This window comes from Dermochelys coriacea, chromosome 11 (assembly GCF_009764565.3).
Source record: "Dermochelys coriacea isolate rDerCor1 chromosome 11, rDerCor1.pri.v4, whole genome shotgun sequence".
Lineage (NCBI taxonomy): Eukaryota > Metazoa > Chordata > Testudines > Dermochelyidae > Dermochelys > Dermochelys coriacea.
Genome location: NC_050078.2, coordinates 10309429 through 10334576, shown reverse-complemented (window position 1 = coordinate 10334576; position 25148 = coordinate 10309429). Strand labels below are relative to the sequence as shown.

Genomic DNA, 25148 nt, shown 5'->3' with positions numbered 1-25148 from the left:
CTTGCGAGCTGATTCCCATTTGTGGAAGTACTTTAAATCCTTTTTTTAATACATAAAAATTACCTATCCTGTGTGTATATTCCTGAGGAAAGAATGCTTCCTTCAATTGGGGTAATGGTCCTAGTGAATCTTTTATGGCTGGCAAGATGCTTTATCCATAAATGCTGAAAAATAGTGACAGCCTTTCAGATGGGTTATTGGACATGTGTAGGGGATCCACTATTTGCTGCTTCTGTAAAATGATGCTGATTTAGTTATTCCCTTAGATGAGAGGAGAAAAGTTAGAGTCCAGCTCCATAAATCAAAGAAGCCTCAATAAAGGGAATAGGGGGAACACGTGAGAGAGAGAACCTTTAAAGAGAGACACCAATTAAAGGACAGACTGACTGTCAATTGTGTTAAATTAGTTATGAGCTTGGTGATGTGGTCTATTTTCAGTTATGTATTGGGCTGAGGCAACTGAGCTAATTTCACTTTAGATTTTTTATTGCATTTAATCAGTGGGCCAAGCTGAGACAGAGTTACTGTTTCGTCTACTAAAGTGCTTCACCCTATCTGTTTTTATAGCTCTGGGTTCAGTATGCATGTAATGTTGTCTTTTCTTATATTGCTCCAGCTCCTCAATTTGAAACCAAGTGCAGTTATGTGGAAGCTACACTTGAAGAGTTTTTGGCCTGGACTTGTGGACAGCCTACTTGTGTCTCTAGACCATTCAGTTGTTACGATTTCTCCAAATATTGGACATATGCTGACTATAAATATATTGCTATGATATTTGAAGACAAGACAGAAATTTTCAAGGTAAACGGTTAACTTTACTTTCAACTCAGAACTATGCAGGAAAACGTCCTAAAGGTGTGGTTAATTATTGTAAGTGATTTATTATAGTTTTTTAAATCTGTCTAGCCTTTTCACTTCTCTATTCCTTTGACCAATTTTTCAGTTTTATTAGATACTTATTTATTTTGATTTCAGTCTAACGAAAGTATCACACCAAAGAGCACTCATCTCAAGCTTGGGGAACTCTTGACGTACATTTAAAAACACAGCACTATCGGAGTTACAAAACAAATTGTCTAAAGCAGATGTAACTTCTTCCTCCCACCCAACCACACATAGTTTTGGGTCTGATTTAGACACCACTGAAGATAATGGGTGTCTGGCTTTCCATTGACTTTTGTGGGCTTTGGATTAGGCCCTTAAATTGCCGTTTATGTGACCTGTACAGCTTAAAACCTCCACTGCTTTCTTTATTTAAGATGTGAGTATGAGGTTTGATTATTCCACTAACATGATAAAAAATTGGCATGCATGATAGTTTACAAAACGAGGCCCTGATGCTTCAGTTGGATCAATGCAGGAAGACCATTACATTTGTGTGCAGTTCTGTTAACTTCAGTAGAGCTCCACTGGCCCAAAGATCCCATCTGCATAGATCCAGTTGCAGCATCAAGACCATAATACAATTTCACTGCCATTTTGTTCAGCTGCATACTGACTCAGGAGGCACACAGTTCCTCATTAAGTAATTCTTGAAGACCAGTGCACAAGTGTTTGCAGGATTATGCCCTTACTATTCATGAAAGTGCTAAAATACACGAGAGTAGCCCATTCTTGAAAGGATGAGCACTCATCCACGCCAAAGTTTTGGGACACATTGCAAGTTTTCTCCAGCCCTCTCTGCCTTGCACTCTCTTCTACAGCATGTCAAACACATTGCCTGTGCTTAATAAATAATACAGTATGAGTTGAACTCTAAATGTTGGGGTGTTTACCCTCTGCAAATGTCAGCATAATTCATGAGGGGAATTCTCTCTGGCTAAGCAAGATTTGAAGCTCCAGCACCATTTCAGGCTTGCCCAGACTCTACATTGGTGGTTCTGAAAGCCAGTCCGCCGCTTGTTCAGGGAAAACTCCTGCCGCGTCTGCAGGTTCGGCCGATCACAGCTCCCACTGGCCGCGGTTCGCCGCTCCAGGCCAGTGGGGGCTGCAGGAAGGGCAGCCAGCACATCCCTTGGCCAGCACCGCTTCCCGCAGCCCCCATTGGCCTGGAGCAGCTAACCACAACCAGTGGGAGCCGTGATCTGCTGAACCTGCAGACACGGCAGGTAAACAAACCGGTACGGTGCGCCAGGGGTTTTCCCTGAACAAGCGGCGGACCAGCTTTGAGAACCACTTCTCTACATGACTGTCTCGAATTTTGGCCCTGTATATTCCTGCCCCGATGGACCCTTAGTTTATGGCACAAGATTGGGAGAATTACATAAAATAACCACATGCAGAACATCTACCTAAACTGCTATTTCAGTGGGTCAATAAGAAATTTTCTTGAGATAAGCAACTGCCATTCCACCCACACAATTACATAATTAGGACTTTAAGAATCTTATGTACTTATCATATGCTGACTGCACTGGCATGGAAGTGAAATCCTGCAGTCCACTACAGACTGGCAGATATTGCCAACCACTACTGCACTATTGTGCCACCCAAAAGTATTATTTGTAGTAATTCTCCCCTGTTCTCCTATGAATTTGATGTTAACTCCTTTTTCATTTAGATTTACCTAAGGTGACTTGAAGGGGAAAAGAAAGCTAACTACATTGTTATTTATAGTGATTAATAGGGCCATTTAGATGTTGTTTGAAATTTAGATTGCACTGTTTATCATTTACAGTTGTGTGGTTTAAGGTAATGATTCCATTATTCTAATCTATGAGCAGTATCTAGCATCTTACATTTTTTTTGTTCAGTTGATATTTTATTACAGCATTTGAGATATAAATCATCAGCAAGATATATGCATGAAGTTTAAATAGAAATGAGACCTTTTAAAGTGATATACGGATATAGATTAACTTCATTATAAGCAGAAAATGAAATAAATGTAATTCACACATAATGTGCCATCTGTTATGGTTGGAACATCTCTTTGAGTGCATTTCTTCTTTCTGTAGCTTTTTTATTGTAAAAAAGAAGCCCATTGTGCCAAGATTTCAGTAATCCTACCAATTTCTTTTCAGCTCATTGTTTAAAAACTATTTTACCCACAATCGCTTCAAGTATTTACTATGGCTGCAGCATTTTCAAAGAGTTCTTTTAAATCGAATATTGATTGTATGCACTATCTTTCCATTTAAATTGTAAAAAAATACAAAAACTATTTAGGTGTGAGATTAAAGTGTAGCAATGTTATTACGCTTAACTTTATCACTGAAATAATTATACTGGATTTTAAATTTTATGTCTGTGGAAAGCTCTGTGAGCAATTTTTCCTTTTTGGTTTCTTGTTGATTTTGACAAATGTTTATTAGGCTATTGTATTTTTTTAATTACATTTTTAAAATCAAGATGTCTCTAACAGTACCCCATTTGTTTTGAAAGATTCCAGAATATGGATTCATGGCAGTAATAATTATTATCTAGCTATATTGCTTTTCATCTATAGATCTCAAAGTACTTTATAAAGGAGGTATCATTATCCCCATTTTACAGATGGGGAAACTGCGGCTCAGACTTGCTCAAAGCCATCCAACAGGCCAGTGGCAGAACTAGGAATAGAACTCGGATCATCCAAATCTCAGTTTAGGATTCTATCCATTAGAAAATATTGCCTGCCTCAGGATAAATATTTTCTAATAGACAGATCCCCTGCCCAGCAGCTAGCCAGACTATTTAGGGTGCGCTCTGGTCTGGGGGGGCAGACTGGGGGTATAGATGGGAATCCTTTACCCCAAACTAGGGAGAACCATTCAAGGGAAAACCACCCATGCTCATGCATTCTGGGTCACTACCACGCTATGTATCCTCATATGCCTTTTGCACCAAAGAAAGGAGGATGGGAGGATCCAAATGCTGGTGGATTCCTCTGCCGCCCTCCTCCATAGCAGTTATGCTTTTGTCCTTCCCCATCTCCCTTTATAGCAGAGCTGCATCGAGTTAGCTGCCCAGGATGCCTCTCCAGCTGCAAAGGCAGGAGCAGAACTATTATACAAAACCCCATTATACAAGAGGAGGAGAAATTTTCAGACATCGAGGACAGAGGATACAAAAACTTTAGTCACTCAAGTGGAGAAAGAGGAAGGGCTGAATGTTTTGGAAATTGTGGTGGTAGTGACAAGATGTGTAAGAAGAAAGAGAGAGATCATGGAACGGGTTGAAAAAACAGTGAAGATTTTATGAAAATGTTTTTCTTTTGTTGAAATTTTAGATTGACATTTTTCAACCAGGAATTCATTCCTCTACCATCCGCTCAGGCTCAGGAGACAGGAGGATGATGAGGGTTTAGGAAGAAAAATAAGAAACTCAGCTTATTGTTGGAGAGACATTTAGATATAGGGACAGGGCAGGAACGGAGAGGTAGATTTCTGAGTCTTCTGCATAGACAATCAGGGCACAGGAGGTCACACAAGGATAAGATTTAGAGGGAGAAGAGGAGCAGGCCATGAAAGGAGTCTTGTGGGATCCCTATATGGAGGGGAATAGGAGGAACAGAAAAAGATGAAAAGGAAAGTGATCAGAGAGGTAATGAGAGAAGAGAAGAGAAACATACGAGGACAGGGTCACAGAAGTCGAAGGATGATAAGATGTCATCGCTCACATTAATAACTTTGTCTCTGCAACAGGATATAATGTGGTCTGATTTTGGTTTCCCTGGAAGAAATGGAAAGGAGAGCACTTTGTGGATTGGCTCAGCAGGAGCAAACACTCCTTGTCATTTGGATTCCTATGGCTGCAATTTAGTACTACAGATACAAGGAAGGTAACCATAATGTTTGTGCAGAATTTACAGAGGGAACTTTTACTATAAACCAGCCTTTGGGTATTTTAATTGTTAACTCTTCAAACATTTTAATTTTTTGAAGCCTTCAGTGATCCAGCACAACGGAGTGTGTTTTTCTTCGGGAAGTGATGAAAGGCTTGAGGGTTTGGTGCATAATTTACATTTTGACAGGTTTCAGAGTAGCAGCCCTGTTAGTCTGTATCTGCAAAAAGAAAAGGAGTATTTGTGGCACCTTTTAAGGTGCCACAACTACTTCTTTTCAATTTACATTTTGTTATGTTTGAGGAAGGAGAGTCTTTGTTTACCTATATTTTTTTTAAATGTCATTGTAAATTATACAGAATTTACAGTGGGAACTTTTACTATAAATCAGCCTTGTACTGGGCCTATTTTATACATCTAAAATAAATAAATATTTTAAAACATCAATAGTTATGAGATGAGCAGGATGGCGTTAGGAGGCTAGGAAGGTTTGGTTGGGTTTTTTTTGTGTTTTGCAATAAAAACATATGGAAATAAACTAATCTAGGCCAGTGGTTCTAAACCAGGGATGCGGAGGTCTTCCAGGGAGTACATCAACTCATGAAGATATGTGCTTAGTTTTATAACAGGCTATATAAAAAGACTAGCAAAGTCAGTACAAACTAAAATTTCATACAAACAATGACTTGTTTATACTACTCTATATACTATACTCTGAAATATAAATACAATATTTATATTCCAATTGATTTTATAATTGTATGATAAAAATGAGAAGGTAAGCAATTTTTCAGTAATAGTATGCAGTGACGCTTGTATTTTTATGTCTGATTTTGTAAGCAAGTAGTTTTTAAGTAAGATGAAACTTGAGGTATGCAAGACAAATCACTCTTGAAAGGGGTACAGTAGTCTGGAAAGATTGAGAGCCACTGCTCTAGGCTAAAGCCTCTAATCACCTGTTAGAATTGATTTAAAAGGGAAACATTAGGACAGTAGCAGCCAGCTCTGAGGAAAGTTAAAAGGACACTTCAAGGCTTGAAATTCAAACATGCAGCCTGTCTTTTTGTTGTTCATTCTTCCTGTTTGCAAATCCCATGCAATTCTTCTTTCCCTTTCCCTTAAGTATTTGCTTCAGTTTCCTTTAAAAAAAAAATCTATTAAACCCAACCCCAGTTAGCAACTGTCCAAGAACAAAGCAGTTTGTATATACTTGTGTCAGACATTCCAGTGTACAGTGGGGGTGGGCAGAATAGCTTGCCAGTGGGGTTTTAATGTGATTAATTAAATCACAGTGTTTTGGGAAGGATAGTCTTGTGACTAAGGCATAAGACTGAGTCAGGAGTTTTGGCCCTGCATTGCTGCAATGCTTTTATCTCCATGGTCCTGCGTCTTTCAAACAGCATTAGTTATACTTGGCTCACAGGTGTGTTTTCATGGATGTTTGTAAAGAGACTTGAGATCCTCATATGGGAGGCACGAGAGGCCCAATTCAACAAATACTATTGACCATAGTGCTTATTACCATGAGCAGTCCCACTTACTTCAGAGGTACTATGTGCTGTCCTAACCAGGTACAATAGTACATGTTTGGAGGATCTACTGCATCATAGAATTGCCGCCCAGCTGTCCTTATAGTTTATACACTTTGGAGTTCCAGTCTCCAGCATGGAATGTTTTACAGAATTCTGGATCTTCTCTGCAGATTTGTCTGCCTTCCCAAAATTACTTCCTCTCTCTCTCTGGAAAAGCAAATTCCCTGGTTCTGTTTGCTTGCTCCTCCCTGTGACAGAATATGCATAAAACCTTCAAGGAGACTGGAAACAACATCCTTTTTCTTCTCTAAACAAGAAGAACGTAAAGCTTTCAAAGAGGCTGCTTGTTAAGACCGTTTGTGGATCCCTTGCCTCTTTAGAACAGAGAGATAGTAAAGCCTTTTTAACTGGCTGGCAAACAATAACCACCAACAACAAAACAGGCTTACACTGAAGTTAGTGGTGCTGCCTCCCCAGTACAGCCACTGAGCTACCTCTAGCCCTTTGCTGCTAACACGCGTTTCCTCTTATGTGTTTCAGACTGGCTTCTTGAGAGGCTAATAGGCTATACTGCTGTATTGTGGTCCTGCTCATATAACCATTGCCTTCCTGCATAGAATGCAAGCCTGGAGCCCCATGGCTTTCTAAGCTAGTCACTCTCTTGTCCCTTCCCAGGGTGTTATGGTTATGCAAAATATTACTGTAATTGAGTTTTGGAAAATAGGTAAACTGTTTAAACTGAACATTCTCTCTGGTGCCAGCTGCTTAGCAGTAGCTTTTATTATCTGTACCAAGAAATGTCAGCAACCTGTGGTACTCCCATCTGTGCTGATCTCTCTGGTTCTGGCTACTTTTCTGTTCCCATCTCTTCTGGTTTTGTGCCACTTGGCTTTCTTCATGTCTCATGTTCAGATCTGTGACTTAGAACTGACAACCAGATTCACTAGAAAAGTAAGTAGGAGCTAAGTGGCATGAAAATAGGAGAGGAACGAGAAGTGGGGAAGCAACCAGAATCTGGAAGTAAGAGGGGAGCAGCGCAGATTGTTTTAACCTTGCTTCAAAGTGCTGCCTTCTGTTTTTCCTGTCCATGGTGTCCGTAAATGTGCAGGTCACTGCTGTATTGATTAGATGGCTACTCTTAAAACATTTCATAAATTCACCATTTGGGCTATTACTTTAATTACTCCTACTCTGGTTATTTCCCTCATATAATGTATTCTCCTGATAAGTTGTTATTTATAGGCCTGTTTACTTTGCCTCATGTATTAGCCATTCAGCATTATGGAAAAATATATGCAGAAATTACTTGGTAAGAAGATTTATTTATATTGTACATAAACTGATGCTCCACGTTCTGGCAAACTCAACATTTTTTCAGTGCAGCATGTGCAATTTAAATAGATTGTAAACTCTTTGGGATATGGTCCATCTCTCCCGTTTGTTCTGCACAGCATGGTGCATGCTGATGGAGAACCTGCACCATTGGTCACAGCTAGGAATTAAGTGTGGGACTTTACACTCTAAAGCATAGTCCTCTACTACTAGAGTTAAGATCCCATTAAGTGGGAGCAGTAATAGGCTCTTATCACTATGTGGACTAGCTACTATAGACATCATGACCCTTTCCCAGTGTGTTATGCTGACAGTACTGATGCAGTGGGGTTTTTTTAGGCCGACGGGGAGCTCTCTTCCATCGGCATAGCGTGTCTCCACAAGACGCACTGCAGTTGCTCAGCTGTATTGGCTGCGCTGTACGTATAGACATATCCTAATCCAAAGTTGCACCAGACCCTGTCATAATCAGAGATGCAGAACCTGCAGATGTATCTCCACTGCTACAATGATCAACACCTTCCCACAACACACCTTTCAAAGTCCATGTGTCCTACAAATGGCTGTCACAACATGCAGTGTATCTCATCCAGTGCACTAAATGCCCCAAAAACAACAATGTGAGTAAAACTCTCTACGCTCTCAAATGAACTGACAGGAAAATGACAAAAAACAAAAATACTTTATCACCTGTGGGTGAACACTTTTCATAAAGATTCTTCAAAGAAAACCAACATACTTTCAAAAGAAGAGTCTGGGAGCTTACATTCATAACTCTACTAGATACTACAAATCATGGACTGAACAGAGACACTGGATTTATGGTTTATTGTAACAATCTGTAACCCACTAGCCCCCCCCTTTTTTTTTGACCTATGACTGCTAAGGTGTAAACGGCCACTCCATCTTGAATGGTCTCCACCTTGAATGGTCCCTTTACATTAGAATATGTACTTACTACCTATGCTAAACAATCTGTTCCACCTTACCTTTCCCACACCTGAAGAAGAGCTCTGTAGCTTAAAAGCTTGTCTCTCACCAATAAACGTTGATCCAATAAAAGATAAGGAGTACTTATGGCACCTTAGAGACTAACAAATTTATTAGAGCATAAGCTTTCGTGAGCTACAGCTCACTTGTAGCTCACGAAAGCTTATGCTCTAATAAATTTGTTAGTCTCTAAGGTGCCACAAGTACTCCTTTTCTTTTTGCGAATACAGACTAACATGGCTGCTACTCTGAAACCAATAAAAGATATTACCTCTCCCACCTTGTCTTGCTAATCACATATCTATCTAACGTATGTCTTTATACCATACTCCTAACTATGGTAGATGAGCACCAAGTTGTTATGGATTAGTAAATTAAATAACAATTAACTTTGTGATCAACAGATGAATAATAGAAATGTAGACAACATATAGTAGAATATCAAAATTGTACTCCTATTACTATCATCATCACATACGTACAGTGCCCTCTACTTATAGCAAGCGGGGATATTACAGACAGTCAGTTAGTGAATCAAAATATATTTACCTAATGAAAATTTAATCTTCATCCATGAGATTATGGTTCATAGGAGAAACATCAGGCGTTGTGAACACTTTGAGACCTAACTCTGTAAGAATCTACACTATAATGTTACTCCTGCCAATGTAAGTTGCCCGCTACACTGACTTAATAATTCCACCTCCTCAAGAGGTGTAGCACGTAGGTTGATGTAGTTAGAAATGTGTGGTGTCAGGGTAGACACTTTTCATAGTGGCAGCCGTGTTAGTCTGTTTCAGCAAAAACAATGAGGAGGACTTGTGGCACCTTAGAGACTAACAAACTTATTTGGCCATAAGCTTTCGTGGGCTAAAACCCACTTCATCGGATGCATGTAGACACTGTGTTGCTTCCTTCAGACTGTCCCAGCTGACAGCTGGAGCCCTGCTGCCCAGGGCTCTGGCTGTCAGTACCCCATGCAGACAGTTAATCGGTGCAAGCGCTCCTGGTTAGGACGTGCACTGCCGACAGAAGAAGTTAGTGTGACCATGCAAAACCGATTTAATTACTACAGTGGCTGTCTGTCGACATAACTTAAGTCGACTTAATTTTGTAGTGTAGAGTTGCCCTGAGCATTCGTAGGCTATTCAGGTGCTCTGTAGAAGGAAGGAGAAACTAAATGGAAGAGCTACAGACTTTTTTTTTTATTCCCCTTGCAAAACTAATTGTTGAGAAGCTGCAAATCTTCCTTTTTAGTTAAAAATCTGTAGAATTTTTTTAAACCATTTTTAGTAGAACAGCCTGTAAGAACTGCATGTGTTCTTCCTGTGTAGGAGATGCAAACAGCAGGCAGATTTATGTTTTATTGAAAACCTTGTGATTGCCTTCAGTCTTCCATCATAACAGGCATTTACTGAATCAACTTTTATCTTCTCTCTCCTTTCAGGAAAAGATGGCACCTTTTCCCACCTAGCAACACCACTTTCCTTTATCCCACTAGGATCCCTTATGAGGAATCCAGCATATTCAGCAAAGTCAACGTTGTCAACCCTGATCTGAAACACTATCCTCAGTTCAGGAAAGCCCAGGCCCATGTGGTTACACTCAATCCAGGACAGGTACCACCAACACTTAGACTTTATGTTATTTTGGGACTTTTTGTAAATAGTTTATGCTGCTAAACATGAGCTAGGAAAAGACAACAGATCAGCTTTCCCCTTCCCCTCCACCAGTATACTTTGGATTTAATACAATTATCTAGCTACAGTAACTTGCTTTGCTCACTATTATTGTTTTGCCTGACTTTTAAATGAGAACTGCAAACACTTTGAGGACTAGCTCAAAAGGCTGCCTAGTTTTATAGAAGTCCTTGCAAGTACTCTTCTTAAAAAGGTAGTTTTGCAACTTTCTGGAGCAGTGCTCTAGCCTGTCTACTCCGAAACCTGGATGTTGTGTGAAGTGTACTTGATTTAATGAGTAGGCAGAGCTAACAAAGAAACATGTTTGTGATGATGGTGAAGAATAACCTTCACCGTAGAAACATTTGCCCAACTTCTTGCTTTAATAGTGGAATATTTATAATGATGATGCTTGCATCTATAGTGCACTTCACTGAAAGATTGTGTAGCATTTTACAAGGGTGTCCGAGTATTAGTAACCCTATTTTAGTGATGAGGGAACCAATGGACTGAGAAATCAGTCTTTGAAAATCAAGCTATAAGTGAGTTGCACAGCATCATACATAGGGTTGCCAACTTTCTAATCGCACAAAACTGAACACCCTAGCCCCTTCCCTTCCCTGAGGCCACACCCAATCCTGCCCCTTCCCCTAGACCCTGTCTCCCGCTCACTACATTCCCCCTCCCTCGGTGGTTCACTCTCCGCCCCTCACACACTTTCATTGGGCTGGGGCAGGGAGTTGGGGTGCAGAAGGGGGTGTGGGCTCTAACTGGGGGTGCAGGCTCCGGGATGGGGCCAGAAATGAGGGTTTCAGGGTGCGGGATAGGGGTTGGGGTGAAGGGGTATGTGGGCTCCATCTGGGGGTGCAGCTCTGGGGTGGGGTGGAGATGAGGGGTTTGGGGTGCAGGAGGGGGCTCCAGGTTGTGGGGGGCTCAGGGCTGGGGGTTGGGGCATGGGTTTACCTTGGGTGGCTCCCGATCAGTAGCCCAGCGGGGTTAAGGCAGGCTTCCTGCCTTCCCTGACTCCGCGCTGCGCCCCGGAAGCTGCCAGCAGGTCTGCCTCCTAGCAGAGGCACGGCAGGTGACTCTACGCATTGCTCTTGCCCACAGGCACCACCACCGCAGCTCCCATTGGTGCTCAGGGTGGAAGCAGCTTGCGGAGCCACATGCCCTCCCCCCCACCCCACCTAGGAGCCGACCAGCTGGCTGCTTCCTGGGCGCAGCGTGGAGCCAGGAGAGGTAGGGGCTAGGCTGCCTTAGCTCCACAGCACCACCGACCAGACTTTTAATGGCCCGGTCAGTAGTGCTGACCGGAGCCGCCAGGGTTCCTTTTCGAGAATCCACCACGAACCTTGGTAAATTGTTCCAATGGTTACTCACTCTCTCCGTTAAAAAATGTATGCCTTATTTCCAGTCTGAATTTGTCTAGCTTCAACTTCCAGCCATTTACGTTATTAGTTACCCATTTTCTTACATTTAGCAATGCACATTCTTGTAAAGTGCTCCTGAAAATAGAAAGCTTAGAACTTTTCAAAGTAATTTTGTATGCAGAGCCTATTAATAGTTTACACTATGTTAACTGTTAACAGTGCCAAAAACTAAATGAATGGTTTTGCCATTTGCCCTCCTTACGGCAATAGTGCGGGAGGGAGGGGTCTTGATACTAAATTATTAATTTTTGCTTAATATCAGTAAAACTGTGTTTATTTAGCATAGCATTATCTACAGTGCCAGGCACTGCTATTGCAATTTATAACCTGTCTGAATGATTCAGTTTGATAATGACTCTATAATATGATTTTAATTAGGCTTAAACTAATTACACATTAATCTTTGTTAAGAATGAAGGTCTTAGGTCAGCTCAGTAGTACGCAGTGCCATGAAGAGATATGTTCGCGTGCGCGCGCGCGCGCACACACACACACACACACACACACAGAGTGACTTGGGGTAGTGAGGAAGTGCCTCCATCCATTCCACAGCAGACTCTTAGAGCAGTCTCATCCAATACTTCTCAGCCATAAGGATGGTGTTACTGGCTTGGGACCTTTATTGTTTGAGTGAGAAGGAATTACCTAAAAGGATGTCCTTATTAATGATGGAGAAGATTCCTAAATAATAAAGACTGATATCCACTCAGTCTCTCTCTTTCAGATGGGAATTAATACAATTACTTTAGGATTTGCAATCAGATTTATTTTGTGAAAAGAAAAGGAGTACTTGTGGCACCTTAGAGACTAACAAATTTACCACTGAATGCATCCGATGAAATGAGCTGTAGCTTACGAAGGCTTATACTCAAATAAATTTGTTAGTCTGTAAAATGCCACAAGTACTTCTTTTCCTTTTGCGAATACAGACTAACACAGCTGCTACTCTGAAACCTGCCATTTATTGTGTGGTAATTTATAGTAATCTCCACTCCTTCTTGGAGAGTGAACAAAATGTTTTGGATTAGATACTGTAACAATACAGGATTGAAAAATAAAGACAAAGGTGTTCTTGGGTATTCAAGAAAGCAACTGCATGTAGGCTGAGTGCAGCTTTGAATATCAAACAAAATTAATGTTTCTAATGCCACCTTCTGGCCAATGTGTTTCATTTAATCAGTTTGCTATAAGCAATTTCTATGCTCATTTGGAAAGTTTAATGCAATATCCCCTCATTAGTACATTGGGACATTATATACTGGTACAATGTGTTTTGATTATAACATTTTGTGCTCTTTAATCCCTTATCGCTGGAAGAATAGGATTCTATTCCCAATTTAACTAGCTATATAAAGACTGCATTAGTTTTAAAAAAAAAAAAAAAAAAAGACTTCAGTTTAAACATGACTTGTGGCTGTGGGCTAAATTTCTAATAAAGCCTCAATGAAACCTCCAATTTTGCAACCACAATATATTTTGGATGCACATGATAACACTGAGACAGCCAGCTGTTTGGAGGGCCATCCAGGTAGCTGGAGGTCTCAAAGCTAGTGTTTGACCCTGCAAGTGACTGAATTCACAAAATTGCAAGCTCAGACAATTGCATGCAAATTTGCAAAATTTCAGGGGCAAATTGAGAGGCTGTTTTTAAAAATGTGGCTTTAGCCATTACTTGATTCATAGATATTGTTCCACAGGGGAGAATCACAAGTGCAAACCAGAGGGTGAGTGCGTGACTGCTGCTGCACTCATTCACCAAACCTATGTGTTTTCACCTAAAATGCTGCTATTCTGGTTTTTGTTCAGAGATGATCTAATGTTTCCAAAAAATACAAAAAAAAAAGAAAAAAGCCAGAGCCACATCGTATTCTCCTTTCATCATCTCCCTTTCTCTACGTTTTCCCTGGACTCCTTCCAGAGTAGTAAGAGGCTTAATTTAATACCTGTAAAATACTTTAAATGGTATATAATTTCAAAGTGTTATTGATCATATTTTCCCTTCGCCCCACCTCATGTTACTGCTTCCTCCTAACTTCTCAGGCTGTGGTGCTGCTGTCATTACATCCCCCATGTCATGTGATCAATAGTAAAGAATCACAGAAAGAGGCACTGTCTTCCAGCACTGAAGAAGGAGCTTTATCAAAATAAGGAAAACAGAATTAGGAATCACTAACACTCAGTCTTTCTCTCTCTCTCTCTCTCTCTCCTTCTGCTTCATTTTGGGGCTTCTGCCTAGAACATCTCATAACTCCCCTCCTGCCTGGCTTCCTGCTAAAATTGTAAACAAACAGTATAAATGTCCTCACGCCAGCCTCTCTTTCCACAATCAGTAATTCTGTTAAGTTCTTTGGTGGTCTTTGTTCTGTGTTTAAACAACACTTAGCATAATGGGGTCCTGGTCCATGACTGGGGTTCCTGGGCACTACTGCAATACAAACAACAAAATAATATCCCAAACAACACCGTGACTTTAGGAATACAGGAAACATAATATATTCAAGCTCTTGTTAAGTCAGTAAAATGTCCAAGCTCAGAGGGTATATTAAAATATTTTAAGGGATTTTGCTGTAAGGGAGAGTTTGAATGATTTTAACTAAAGAAGAATCCAAAAGTGTCAGAGGTGACATTTGATTAACATGGATAAAACCACTCTTTTGGGAGCGCGGTGTATGTGGCTGCAGATCAGCCTCTCACAGTGCCCTACGGAGTGGGCTCTTGCTGACATCGTGGAGCATCTGCTTGGTTCAGTTAAACATCAGAACAAGCCTATCTGGTACGGAAAAGTTGGACGAGGTGGAGAAACTGGTAGTGGATTTGTCATCATTGATGATGAGCTACCGGAATAGGTTGCCTCAAAAAAAATTTCACCTCGATCAGCAAAATATGTGAAAAATCCCTGGCTAAATCCCCCATCACCTTCCTCATGGAAAAAAATCCATCAGCTACACTCCTCCCTGTACCCACCAAAAAGGAAATCCACTAACTACATACTCTTCCCTCCCATTCCATCAATCCTTCCATCTCCTGGCCTAGTACCTCTTGACCCACCATGCTGTCCCCTCCCCAGTATTTTACTGAGGCTGCTCAAGAAACTTCCCCTACATAGTAGCTGTTGCCTACTGCTGCAGCTGTGATAGCAACCCAGTTCTCCTGCAGTGTGAGAGAAGTGGAGACAAGACAAGCTGTTGTGAAGGGGGGGAGAGGAGAACCTTGTGGTGCACCGCCCTACCAGGGTACGTTTTACATTGCAATAAAAAACCAGGACACCAAGTCTCAGAACCCAGGTCAAATTGACATGGTCTTGTAGGGCTAAAAATAGCATTGTAGACATCTGAGAACCAACCCCTCACAAGGTTTCAGAGCCCAGGCTCCAGTCCAAGCCATTTTTAGCTCTGCAGCCTGAGCTCTGCAAATCCAAGTCAGCTGTCCTGGGCCAGCCGTAGTTGTGCCATTGGTCTTTTTATTACAGTGTAGACGTACTCTTAAAGAGGCTCTATTGAAGGATGCAAGAACGGGATAGCTCTGTCAGCATCTGCCACAGTTGCAGCAATAATGGGTGCACTCAGAGGGAAGACCCTTGTAACAAGCTGAGCTGGCCTTGGAATTCTAAACATCTGTTGCAGACATTTTTTGCCACCTTCCCCACCCAAGTTCTTCTATGCCTCACTTTCTAAAGCGATTACTCAATATCTCTTTGTGACAAGCATTGATTACTTGCACACACATACTTCACTCCTCAGGAAGCTCAACCTTTTCTTTAAAAAGCGAGAGTATCAGCACCTTACATATGCATTAAAAGTTTCAGTAGAAGTTCCAACCCATTATGTGGCTCTGGATATACAAATCTTCTGCATCATTCCATTGACTCTATAGATGTTATCTCTGTATCTGTGCTCTTCTGTTTTGCCCTTTCATTTTATCTTTTCAGGAGATTTGTACAAATGCCTTAGTTTGCTTTTATCTGCAATGAGCGATATCTGCCATCCACTAGCCAAAATATTAAAATTATCTGAGTTGCTTCTGATTGTTCAGTTAGTTTTGTATCTTTCTTTTCCAACCCCAGCAACCAAGCAGTGTGAGTGAAAAGCATACCAACGGAGAATTCTTTCTCAGCTTGAAATTGTTCTGTCTGTGCTTTGCTTTTTGACTTAATCTTTCACCAACATCCATAGATTTTTATGCTAAACATTTACCCCATTCCTTCAATTTCACTGTGGTTTACCAGCATGTTTCCCATTGATTTTCAGATGTTGTTAAATATGTATGTTCCACTTTGAAGGAGCACAAACATATGGAACTCTGTTTTGTTTCATTTGGAGATCTGATGAAGTTTTTGCTTTCCTTTCTGTAAAACTAGGCATATGAAGATCCTTACCTCTCCATTTCTCTCTCTGATCTGAAATATTCCCCGTTTTCAGCCGGTTTTGTTCCCTTAGGGGCTGTTCATAATTTATGTAACGCATTAAGGCAGATGGTGCCCAACTTTATGACACAGGAGGGCAATCTAAACCTAAACACAACCTTGCATGGACCAAACAGATTCAACATATTTTAATAAGATTTAAAGTCACCTGTATTGATTTATATTTTAAATCCCTTTTGTTTCATGTGTGTTTAGATAGAAACAGGCTATGTACAGTACTGTCTATTTACATCATTTTAGTTTACACAAGTGTGTAAACATGATGACAAAATGCTAATGAATCAGCTGTTAATATATTGTGTTGAAGCAGGCCTTATGAAGTGCTCTGATGGCCGTGTATGGCCCGTGGGCTGTAGGTTGGGCACCCCTGCATTAAGGGGTGGATGGGTCCTTAATTTTGTGTGTTTTGTTTCAGTGTTGAAGTGTTACAAGGGATGGACGGGTCTTGAAAATCACCAAAAAATGGGTTACATAATTTATGGACAGCCCCATACAGGTTATTTTTTGCACACAGCTATCTGTGATCACTTTTTTGCTGTGTCTTGCAACTTCCCTAAAAATTTGCCTATTCACCTTTAATAACTTCACATTTCTTGCTAGCATAAATTCTGATTTTAATGATCATATGCTTACTAAATGCAGCTGTTCTTCCTGCTTCTTATTTATGTTTCCTAGTTATCCTCTTGGAGTCAAAGCTTTGTAGCTGCTCCATAAATTCTGTAAGGAAACAGTACTGGCTCCAGATATATACATGCTTTACAATTATTACATTTGATGTCATGGCAAGTGAAATCCCCTCTTCTGAGCCTGCAACCAGAGACCAGCCACACCGAAAGGCCAGACTGCCTTCAAAATCTTCCGTTCCTGACATCCAAGTCATTTCTCCAAACAGCACCTTGTATTTAAGCATTTCTGCTCTTACCAATTTGTTATCTTGCTTTTGCTTCCTTGTCATCACCCTTTCCCTGGTACTCAGGAGACCTGGGTTCTAGTCCTAACTCTGCCACTGATTTGTTACATGATGTGAACAAGTCACTTCTCCCCGTGCTTCAGTTTCCTCATCTGTAAAATGGGGATAATGATACTGACCTCCTTTGTAAAGCACTTAGAGATCTACGTGAGAAGTGCTATAGATATTCTTTCCCATCCTCTTCCTCCACATCATATTCCATTCAACCAGTTTCCTCCTCTTCCATTTTCCTGGAAGCCTGTTGCACTAGAACTGTAAGCAATATTTCCCATACATCACAATGACCTGAAGGGACCATTGTGATCATCTAGTCCAGAGATGGGCAACCTACAGCCCGCGGGGCACATGCAGCCTGCGGGACTGTCCTGCCCAGCCCCTGAGCTCCTGGCCTGGGAGGCCCTTCCCTTACTGTTCCCCCTCCCCCGCAGCCTCAGCTCACTGCATCACCGGCACAATGCTCTGGGTGGCGGGGCTGCAAGCTCCTGGGGCAGTGCAGCGTCAAAGCCCGGCCTGACCTGGTGCTCTGTGCTGCACGGCACGGCTGCCTGTCCTGGTACAGCCACACCGCCAGCCACCGGTGCTCCAGCCAGCAAGGTAAGGGGGCAGGGAGTAGTGGGGGTTGGATAGAGGGAGGAGAGTTCAGGGGCCGTGGGTGTGGATAGGGGTCGGGGCGGTAGGGCGGGGAAGAGGGGGGTTGAATGGACACAGGGGTCCCGGGGGGAGGGCCGTCAAGATTGAGAGGAGGGGTTGGATGGGGCGGCTGGGGGCAGTCAGGGGCGGGGTGTCAGGGGGCAGTCAGGGAGAAGGGGTGGTTGGATGGGGCAGGAGGTCTGGGGCTGGTCAAGAGATAGAAGGCAGTGGGGAGTGGATGGGACAGGGGTTGCCAGGGGGCCAAACCATGCCTGGCTGTTTGGGGAGGCACACCGGCCCGCCATACAATTTCAGAAACCCGATGCGGCTCTCAGGCCAAGAAGTTTGCCCACCCCTCATCTAGTCTGACCACCTGGATAACACAGGCCATAGTACTTCCAAAATAATTCCTAGAGCAGATCTTTTGGAAAAATATCCAATCTTGATTTTAAAACTGCCCGTGATGGAGAATCACCACAACCCTCGGTAAATTGTCCCAATGATTAATTATTCACCGTTAAAAATGTATGCCTTATTTTTAGTCTGAATTTGCCTGGCTTCAACTTCCAACCATTGGATTGTGTTATGACTCAGTTGAGATCCAATTATTATTTGTTCCACACATAGGTATGTATGGACTATAATCAAGTCATCCCTTAACCTTCTCTTTGTTAGGCTAAATAGATTGAGCTCCTTGAGCCTGTCACAATAAGGCACATGTTCTAATCCTTTAATCATTCTCGTGACTTTCCGCTGAACCCTCTCCAATTTATCAACATCCTTCTTGAATGGCAGACACCAGAACTGGACACAGTATTCCAGCAGCCATCGTGTCAGTGCCAAATACAGAGGTAAAATAACCTCTCTACTCCTACTCTAGGTTCCTATTCAAAACATCCAATGATAGCGTTAGCCCTTTTTGGCTCAGCAGCACACTGGGACCTCATGTTAGGCTGACTATCCACCATGACTCCCAAATCTTTTTCAGTCACTGCTTCCCAGGATAGAGTCCCCCATCCTGTAAGTATGGCCAACGTTCTTTGTCTGGCTATATACATTTAGCCATATTAAAACACACCATTTGCTTGCTGTCAGTGTTCCAAGTGATCCAGACAGCTCTGAATTTGTGGCCTCTCCTCTTCATTACCACTCCTCCAATTTTTGTGTCATCTGCAATTTTATCATTAATGATGAGGAAGAAAACATAAAATCATTAATAAAAACGTTAAATAGCATATGCCAAGAACTGATTCCTTTGGGACCCTACTAGAAACACCTGCTTCATTGATGAGTCTCCATTTACAATTACGTTTGGGACCTATCCGTTAGCCAGCTTTAAATCCATTTCGTGTGTGCCATGTTAATTTTTTTATTGGTCTAGTTATTTTAATCAAATCCCAAGTGAGATCCCAAGTCAAATGCCATACAGAAGTCTAAGAATATTATCTCCTTCCCTCTTCTTTCTACTCCCCCTTCCTGTCACCAGCTATTATATCAGAACTTTCCAAATGAAATTCTGGTCAATAGGAGTTTTACTGGAGATGTCAGTGGGGCCAGGATTTCACCCTGGACCTTAGGGCCTGCTTCTCATTTATTCTGATGCCATTCACACTGCTCTGGCAGTGTAAAGGAAGCATATATTACACTCCTGAATGATGGTGTGAAGTGGCCTCAGTGTAAATGAGTATCGGTGCTTAGAGAGTTTTGCTGTTGACTTTGGTAGATCAAGTTCAGACTCTAAAACTGGGTACTATATTCATAGATTCTGAGACCAGAGTGGACCATTATCATCTAGTCTGACCTGTATAACACAGGCCATAGAACTTCTCTGAATTAACACATTGTGATCAATCTTTAGCAAGTGGAGGAATCTGTAACATCTTTGGACTTCTGCACCATATCTACATTTTAACATTTGGTTTGTTTAATGGCAAGTATGCATTTTGCTCACAGCTGCATGATTTGGTTTGTTCTTGCTCAGATCATCCACTTACTCTGGTCTGTAAGCTGCATGAGGTTAAGGTTACTTTCTGAATATTCTTGACGCTCTAACATGTACAGCCTTTCACTTGTGAGCCATATTTCAGCTCATCATCCAAAATTAACCGAGGCTCACAAGCCCTGGTACTACATCCATTTATGCAGGTGCTTAATTGACTTAAATGAGACCACTTGTGTACATAAAGTTAAATGTGTATGTAAGTGTTTCTAGAATGGGGGCCTCATTGGTCTTTTTCCATATAGTTTTCTAGTCAACCCAGTACTGTATTATCTGAAAAGGTGGCTATCTTGATGATAGGACATTCTTATAAGTAATTTGTGTCTAGCAAGAAAAAAACTGGCCACAGTTCAGATAAAAATCCTTGCTGCTCTTCGCCTTACTGAAGTTTATCTTTTTACTGTCTCTATAGTCCAACCATTTTCTTACCCATTAAAAGCCAGTCTTTTATGCTGTTCTTGATAACCCTATGTTAATCTAGTGTTCTGTAATCTATAAAGCTAGTACTATATCATCAAAACAACGTTAATGTCTTTGTACCATAAAAACTAAGGTTTAAAATGAATTTTGTGTCAAAAATATCACACTAATATAGTAATATAGCTCTGATCTAAACTAGATAGTCATGACTTTTTAGGGCATCTTATTTTTTAAATAGTCTACTAAATTTGACAAGTGTAATAAAGGATAGTTGTTCACCAGAATTAGAGCTGCACATTATTAATCACCTAGAAGAACTTTAGAACACTGACTTCCTGGGGAAGCCAGCTTGGCAGTCTTTATAAAGAAAGAAACTGGAAAGCCTACTAAACTGGAGAGTCTACAAGGAGTTCTTGCTCAGCAGGGTCTGGTTAGGACTTTCTCTAAAGCCCTGCTAAGCTAGCTGGCAGCATTTTATGCATCTGGACCTCACTTAACTGAAACAGTTATGGGGTTACAACCCTGCTTCAGATAAGAGGATTTTGGATAAGAGGTAGTACAGATGGTGTCCGCGGTCATACACAGTAGCTACTGATATTGTGAGACAGTGGAATCTGCTGAGCTTGAGGGAGAAATGAAAGTCAGACCCTCTGCATTGTAGACATAGCTAACCTCTTATGTGACCTTGGGCAAATCATTTAATCTCTCTGTGCCCATCTACATAAAAGGCATGTTGTTACCTCACAGGTGAAATGTATTTGTGTTTGAACTCTTTGGATGAAAGGTATATACAAATAACATTTGCTTTCTTTTAATGATTCTGGGTACAGTATGGTGCTTTGCTAATGAGACTTTACCATCATTTTTGCCTTACTGTTTCAAACTGGAAATACTCTTCCAACTTCCTTTTAGATAAGAGAAATATTACTGTTACACTAGAGGTTTAGTGGACCATTTGCTAGAGTATTTGAAAAAGGAAGATTTTCTGCTGCTATCCTAATGACTGTGTCCCTTCATTTCAGGTCCTGTTTGTTCCCAGACACTGGTGGCACTATGTAGAAAGCATTGACCCCATCACAGTCAGTATAAACTCTTGGATTGAACTGGTACGTTCCTTTTAAGTCATTGCTGTGGGGTTCTTAAACTACAAAGCATATGCCATATAGTGTAAGCCTTAGTTTAACCTCACTGGTTAAAAATAAATAATTCTGCCCCAATCTGATGACATGATGAGCCACATTAGAGTGGTTTATAATAATAATAATAATCTAACGTTTTCATAGCACCTTTCGTCCAGAGGGATCCCAACACACTTTACAGACTTGTGTTTATAGAAGGATCATTTATCACCCATCACTAGAATGCAACCATGCTGAGCCAATACATTGCACAACTGTTTGTGTTTGCCCGGATGTTTTTAGTAAGGAAAATCGGGAAGCAGAATAACTTCTCTAACTAATACTACAGAGGGGAATTTGACCAGGTCACAGATTTATTACATGCCTACTCTTGAGGAAAGAGCTTTAATCATGCATCCACTGGCCTAGCTCTTCCTCTAAATCCTCTACACTGGACTACAAGGAGCCTTGTAGAGGCTCCTTAATCTTGCCCCCTGCCTAGCAGCTTCTTTCATGGCTTGGCAAGGGAGGAGGCTCTATCCCTAAACAACATGATCAGTCAGACTTTACATGAATAAGGATTTGAAGGCTCAGAATTCAAGGCCCTGATTCAGCAAAGCACTTGAACTCAAGCATGTCCTTAGATTCACCCTATTCAGCAAAGCAATTAAACACATGCTTAATTTTAACCTGTGACTTCAATGGGACAAAAAAAAAGGCATATTTTTATGTCCCATTGAAGTCACAGTTTAAAATTTAAGCATGTGTTTAATTGCTCTGCTGAATAGGGATGGACTTAAGCATGAGCTTGACTCCTTCCCTGTTCAGTAAAGCGTATGCTTAAGTGCTTTGCCAGATCAGGGCCTAAATGACAAACAAAATTAATGGCAAAGAATAGGACTGCCTGAAATGTTTTAATTCACATCTTCCTGAGAGTGGTTTCAGAGTAGCAGCCGTGTTAGTCTGTATTCGCAAAAAGAAAAGGAGTACTTGTGGCACCTTAGAGACTAACAAATTTATTAGAGCATAAGCTTTCGTGAGCTACAGCTCACTTCATCGGATTTAATGCATCCGATGAAGTGAGCTGTAGCTCACGAAAGCTTATGCTCTAATAAATTTGTTAGTCTCTAAGGTGCCACAAGTACTCCTTTTCTTTTTCCTGAGAGTGGAGATTGTGCTTGTATTGGATTTTCTGGTTTAGTTAATTTCCCTTTTCTCTAGGTGTTGATTTTTACTGTGTTTGTTAACCAATAGATATGTGATCATTCCAGTGATATAGTCTCAATACTCCCACAATGTTTTCAAACCCAAATCACGTTTTCATGAATACTATCTTAGTATGAAATACTATTAAAGTGGCGAAAGAAACAGGCTTTACTAGGATAGAAATCTGTGAGGTACTGAATGATAGCTGAAATGATAGGAACAAAGAGTTATACAGGGCTGGCCCCTTTTCTGGGCCATCTTCTGGCATCTTTATGCTGCTCTGGAAGAACAGAGGGGTTCAAACCTTGGTGGATTCTCCTAGGAAAGAATTCTCATTGTAAGGGATATTCAGCTATAAAAGTAACATATAGCAATCCTACGCCAGTCTCCTACAGTGTCACGTACAAGGGGCAGCTAGGAACACTGCATTCCCTCTGTTCTGGGTCAGCAAGGCAGCCTACAGGCAGCCATTCAAGGCTGTCATAAATTTGTGCAGGCCCTGAGGCAGTTCTGATTTGTGCCAGCAACTGGGGGTGCCTCTGTCAGTGTCTCTAGAATTTAGAGTATGCAAAGGTGACTTAAAGCCCCGCCTGTCCCCCCCCAATCCCTTAACTGGGCTCCGCCTCTTGAATTGCACCGCTCAGGAGTTGCAGGTCAGAGTCAAGCCCATTGGACTATACCAGGGGTGGCCAACCTCAGCCTGAGAAGGAGTCGGAATTTACCAATGTGCATTTGCCAAAGAGCCACAGTAATAAGTCAGTAGCCCCGCCTCAGCTCCCCTCCCACCCCAGCGCCTCCTGCTGGCCAGCAGCCCCACCAATCAGCACCTCCCCCTCCCTCCCACCCTGCACCTCCAGATCAGCTGTTTCATGGCGTGCAGGAGGCTCTGGAGGGGAAGGGGGGAAGAGTGAGGGCATGGCAGACTCAGGGAAGGGGGCAGGGCCTGTAGCAGAGCCAGGGGTTGAGAAGTGAGCATCCCCTGGCATATTGGAAAGTTGACACCTGTAGCTCCAGCCCCGGAGTTGGTGCCTATACAAGGAGCCGCATGTTAACTTCTGAAGAGCTGCATGGGGCTCCAGAGCCATAGGTTGGCCACCCTGTACTATACAGATAAATACAGAATGATAGTGCTAGTTTTTGGACATATTTTTGTTTCCTTTCCCTTACTGTTCTCATTTTATTATCCATTGGTACAATAAAAATAGAGCCAAATTCTGCAACCTTTGCTAAGGCAAAGCTCTGACTGAACACAATGGGAGTCCAATTTGAATAGAGTCTGTTGGATTTTCCTAACAAGATACCAAAAATTAAGAGGCCCCACAAACAAAATTAAATTACTTTGGCTAATAAGTAAATTGCACAGTAGTTTAACCTTAGAAAGGACTGCATGTAATCATTGTGGCACAGGTGACAGTTGATTACAGCCTGTTATCCCAGCAGATGACAGCAACATTGTTTTTAGATGTAGGCAATCCATTTATGAAAATAATTCATGACACTAGCACTAACATATAATATTGAGAACGCTTCCATTACCTACTCAAGCCGTTCTCTCACTTGGAGCTGTAACCAGCCACTTTCACTTTGACAGATGCATGTCATGCCAGCATCATCCTAGTGATACCATTAATTATTTTGCCAAGACTTTTTAGAATAAGAGCAGAAGTTTAATTTGTTTTCAACATAATGTGACAGATTCAAACCCTGCTTTCTAATGAACTAAGTCACATGATTAATTCAGCCCCAGGATTTAGCACAAAAGGGCTCCTCCCAAGATCACAATACCTTGAAAAATATTAACCGTTTACATGTGTAGTTTTGCAAATTGATTGCTCAGTGCAACAAAAATAAGTGTACTCACAGGACTGCAGGCTGGGAACATGCTGCTTTATTTTACTACATCACAACAGAGCCTAGAGGGGAAGGGGGAGTCAATTCCCTCTAACTAGACAAGAAGAAAGGAATGGAGCATGGCTGCTACTCTGAGTAACCCAGTTAACCCTTGATGACAACTTTACTATATGTAGAAATCAGGATGTTGTCATTTTCGCAGGGAGGAGGTTTTTATGAAAGAACGTTAATAAATGTGAACAGATGCCCCATATGACAGCCCCACACACACCACCAATGGCAGAATTTTTGTCCTAAAACTAGTTTGCAGAAATGAAGATAGATTATTTTTCTGCTTGAATCCCAGGTTCTACTGTGAAACTCCAAGATGCATTACAGCCTTTAAACACCCTCCCCGTCAAGCCTTATAGCTTGCTACATCCTAATGTTTCAAACTCCCAACCCAAAATTTGACAATCCATGGCTGTCTGTCTCATACTTATGGTACATCTTCCTTTTATTTTTTTAACTGCTTTCCCTCTAAGAGCCCAAGTGACTCTTACATTATCTGTCCATTTCTAGTGTTCTTAACACTGTGATATCAGAGTGCTAATCAACGCTGTATGCCCTGATCAACCTCCTTACCTTCTAACTACCCCTCCACTATCTCTAAGCTATTCAGTTAAATAGAAAGTGGAAGACAATGGACTGTCTTTCAAAATTATGTTTCTCTGTTCTAAAATCCCAAATTAGCCCATGTCTAGCTGGCCAAGGGGTGAAGGGAGAATTGAAGGTCTGTACCACGCAAAAATCAATTACAAGAG

General features: G+C 41.5%; 1 protein-coding gene across 4 annotated transcripts in view; it reads left to right on the top strand.

Moving 5' to 3' along the window:
• The window catches only part of HSPBAP1 (HSPB1 associated protein 1), a 62123-nt gene that overhangs the window by 35188 nt on the left and 1787 nt on the right, over positions 1-25148 (top strand). For all 4 annotated transcript variants that reach the window (XM_043504938.1, XM_038422358.2, XM_043504939.1 and 1 more), the window contains 4 exons: positions 617-801; positions 4626-4762; positions 10067-10238; positions 21193-21276. In XM_043504938.1, coding sequence (XP_043360873.1) covers positions 617-801; positions 4626-4762; positions 10067-10238; positions 21193-21276 — 578 coding nt within the window. The remainder of the gene's footprint in view (positions 1-616; positions 802-4625; positions 4763-10066; positions 10239-21192; positions 21277-25148) is intronic.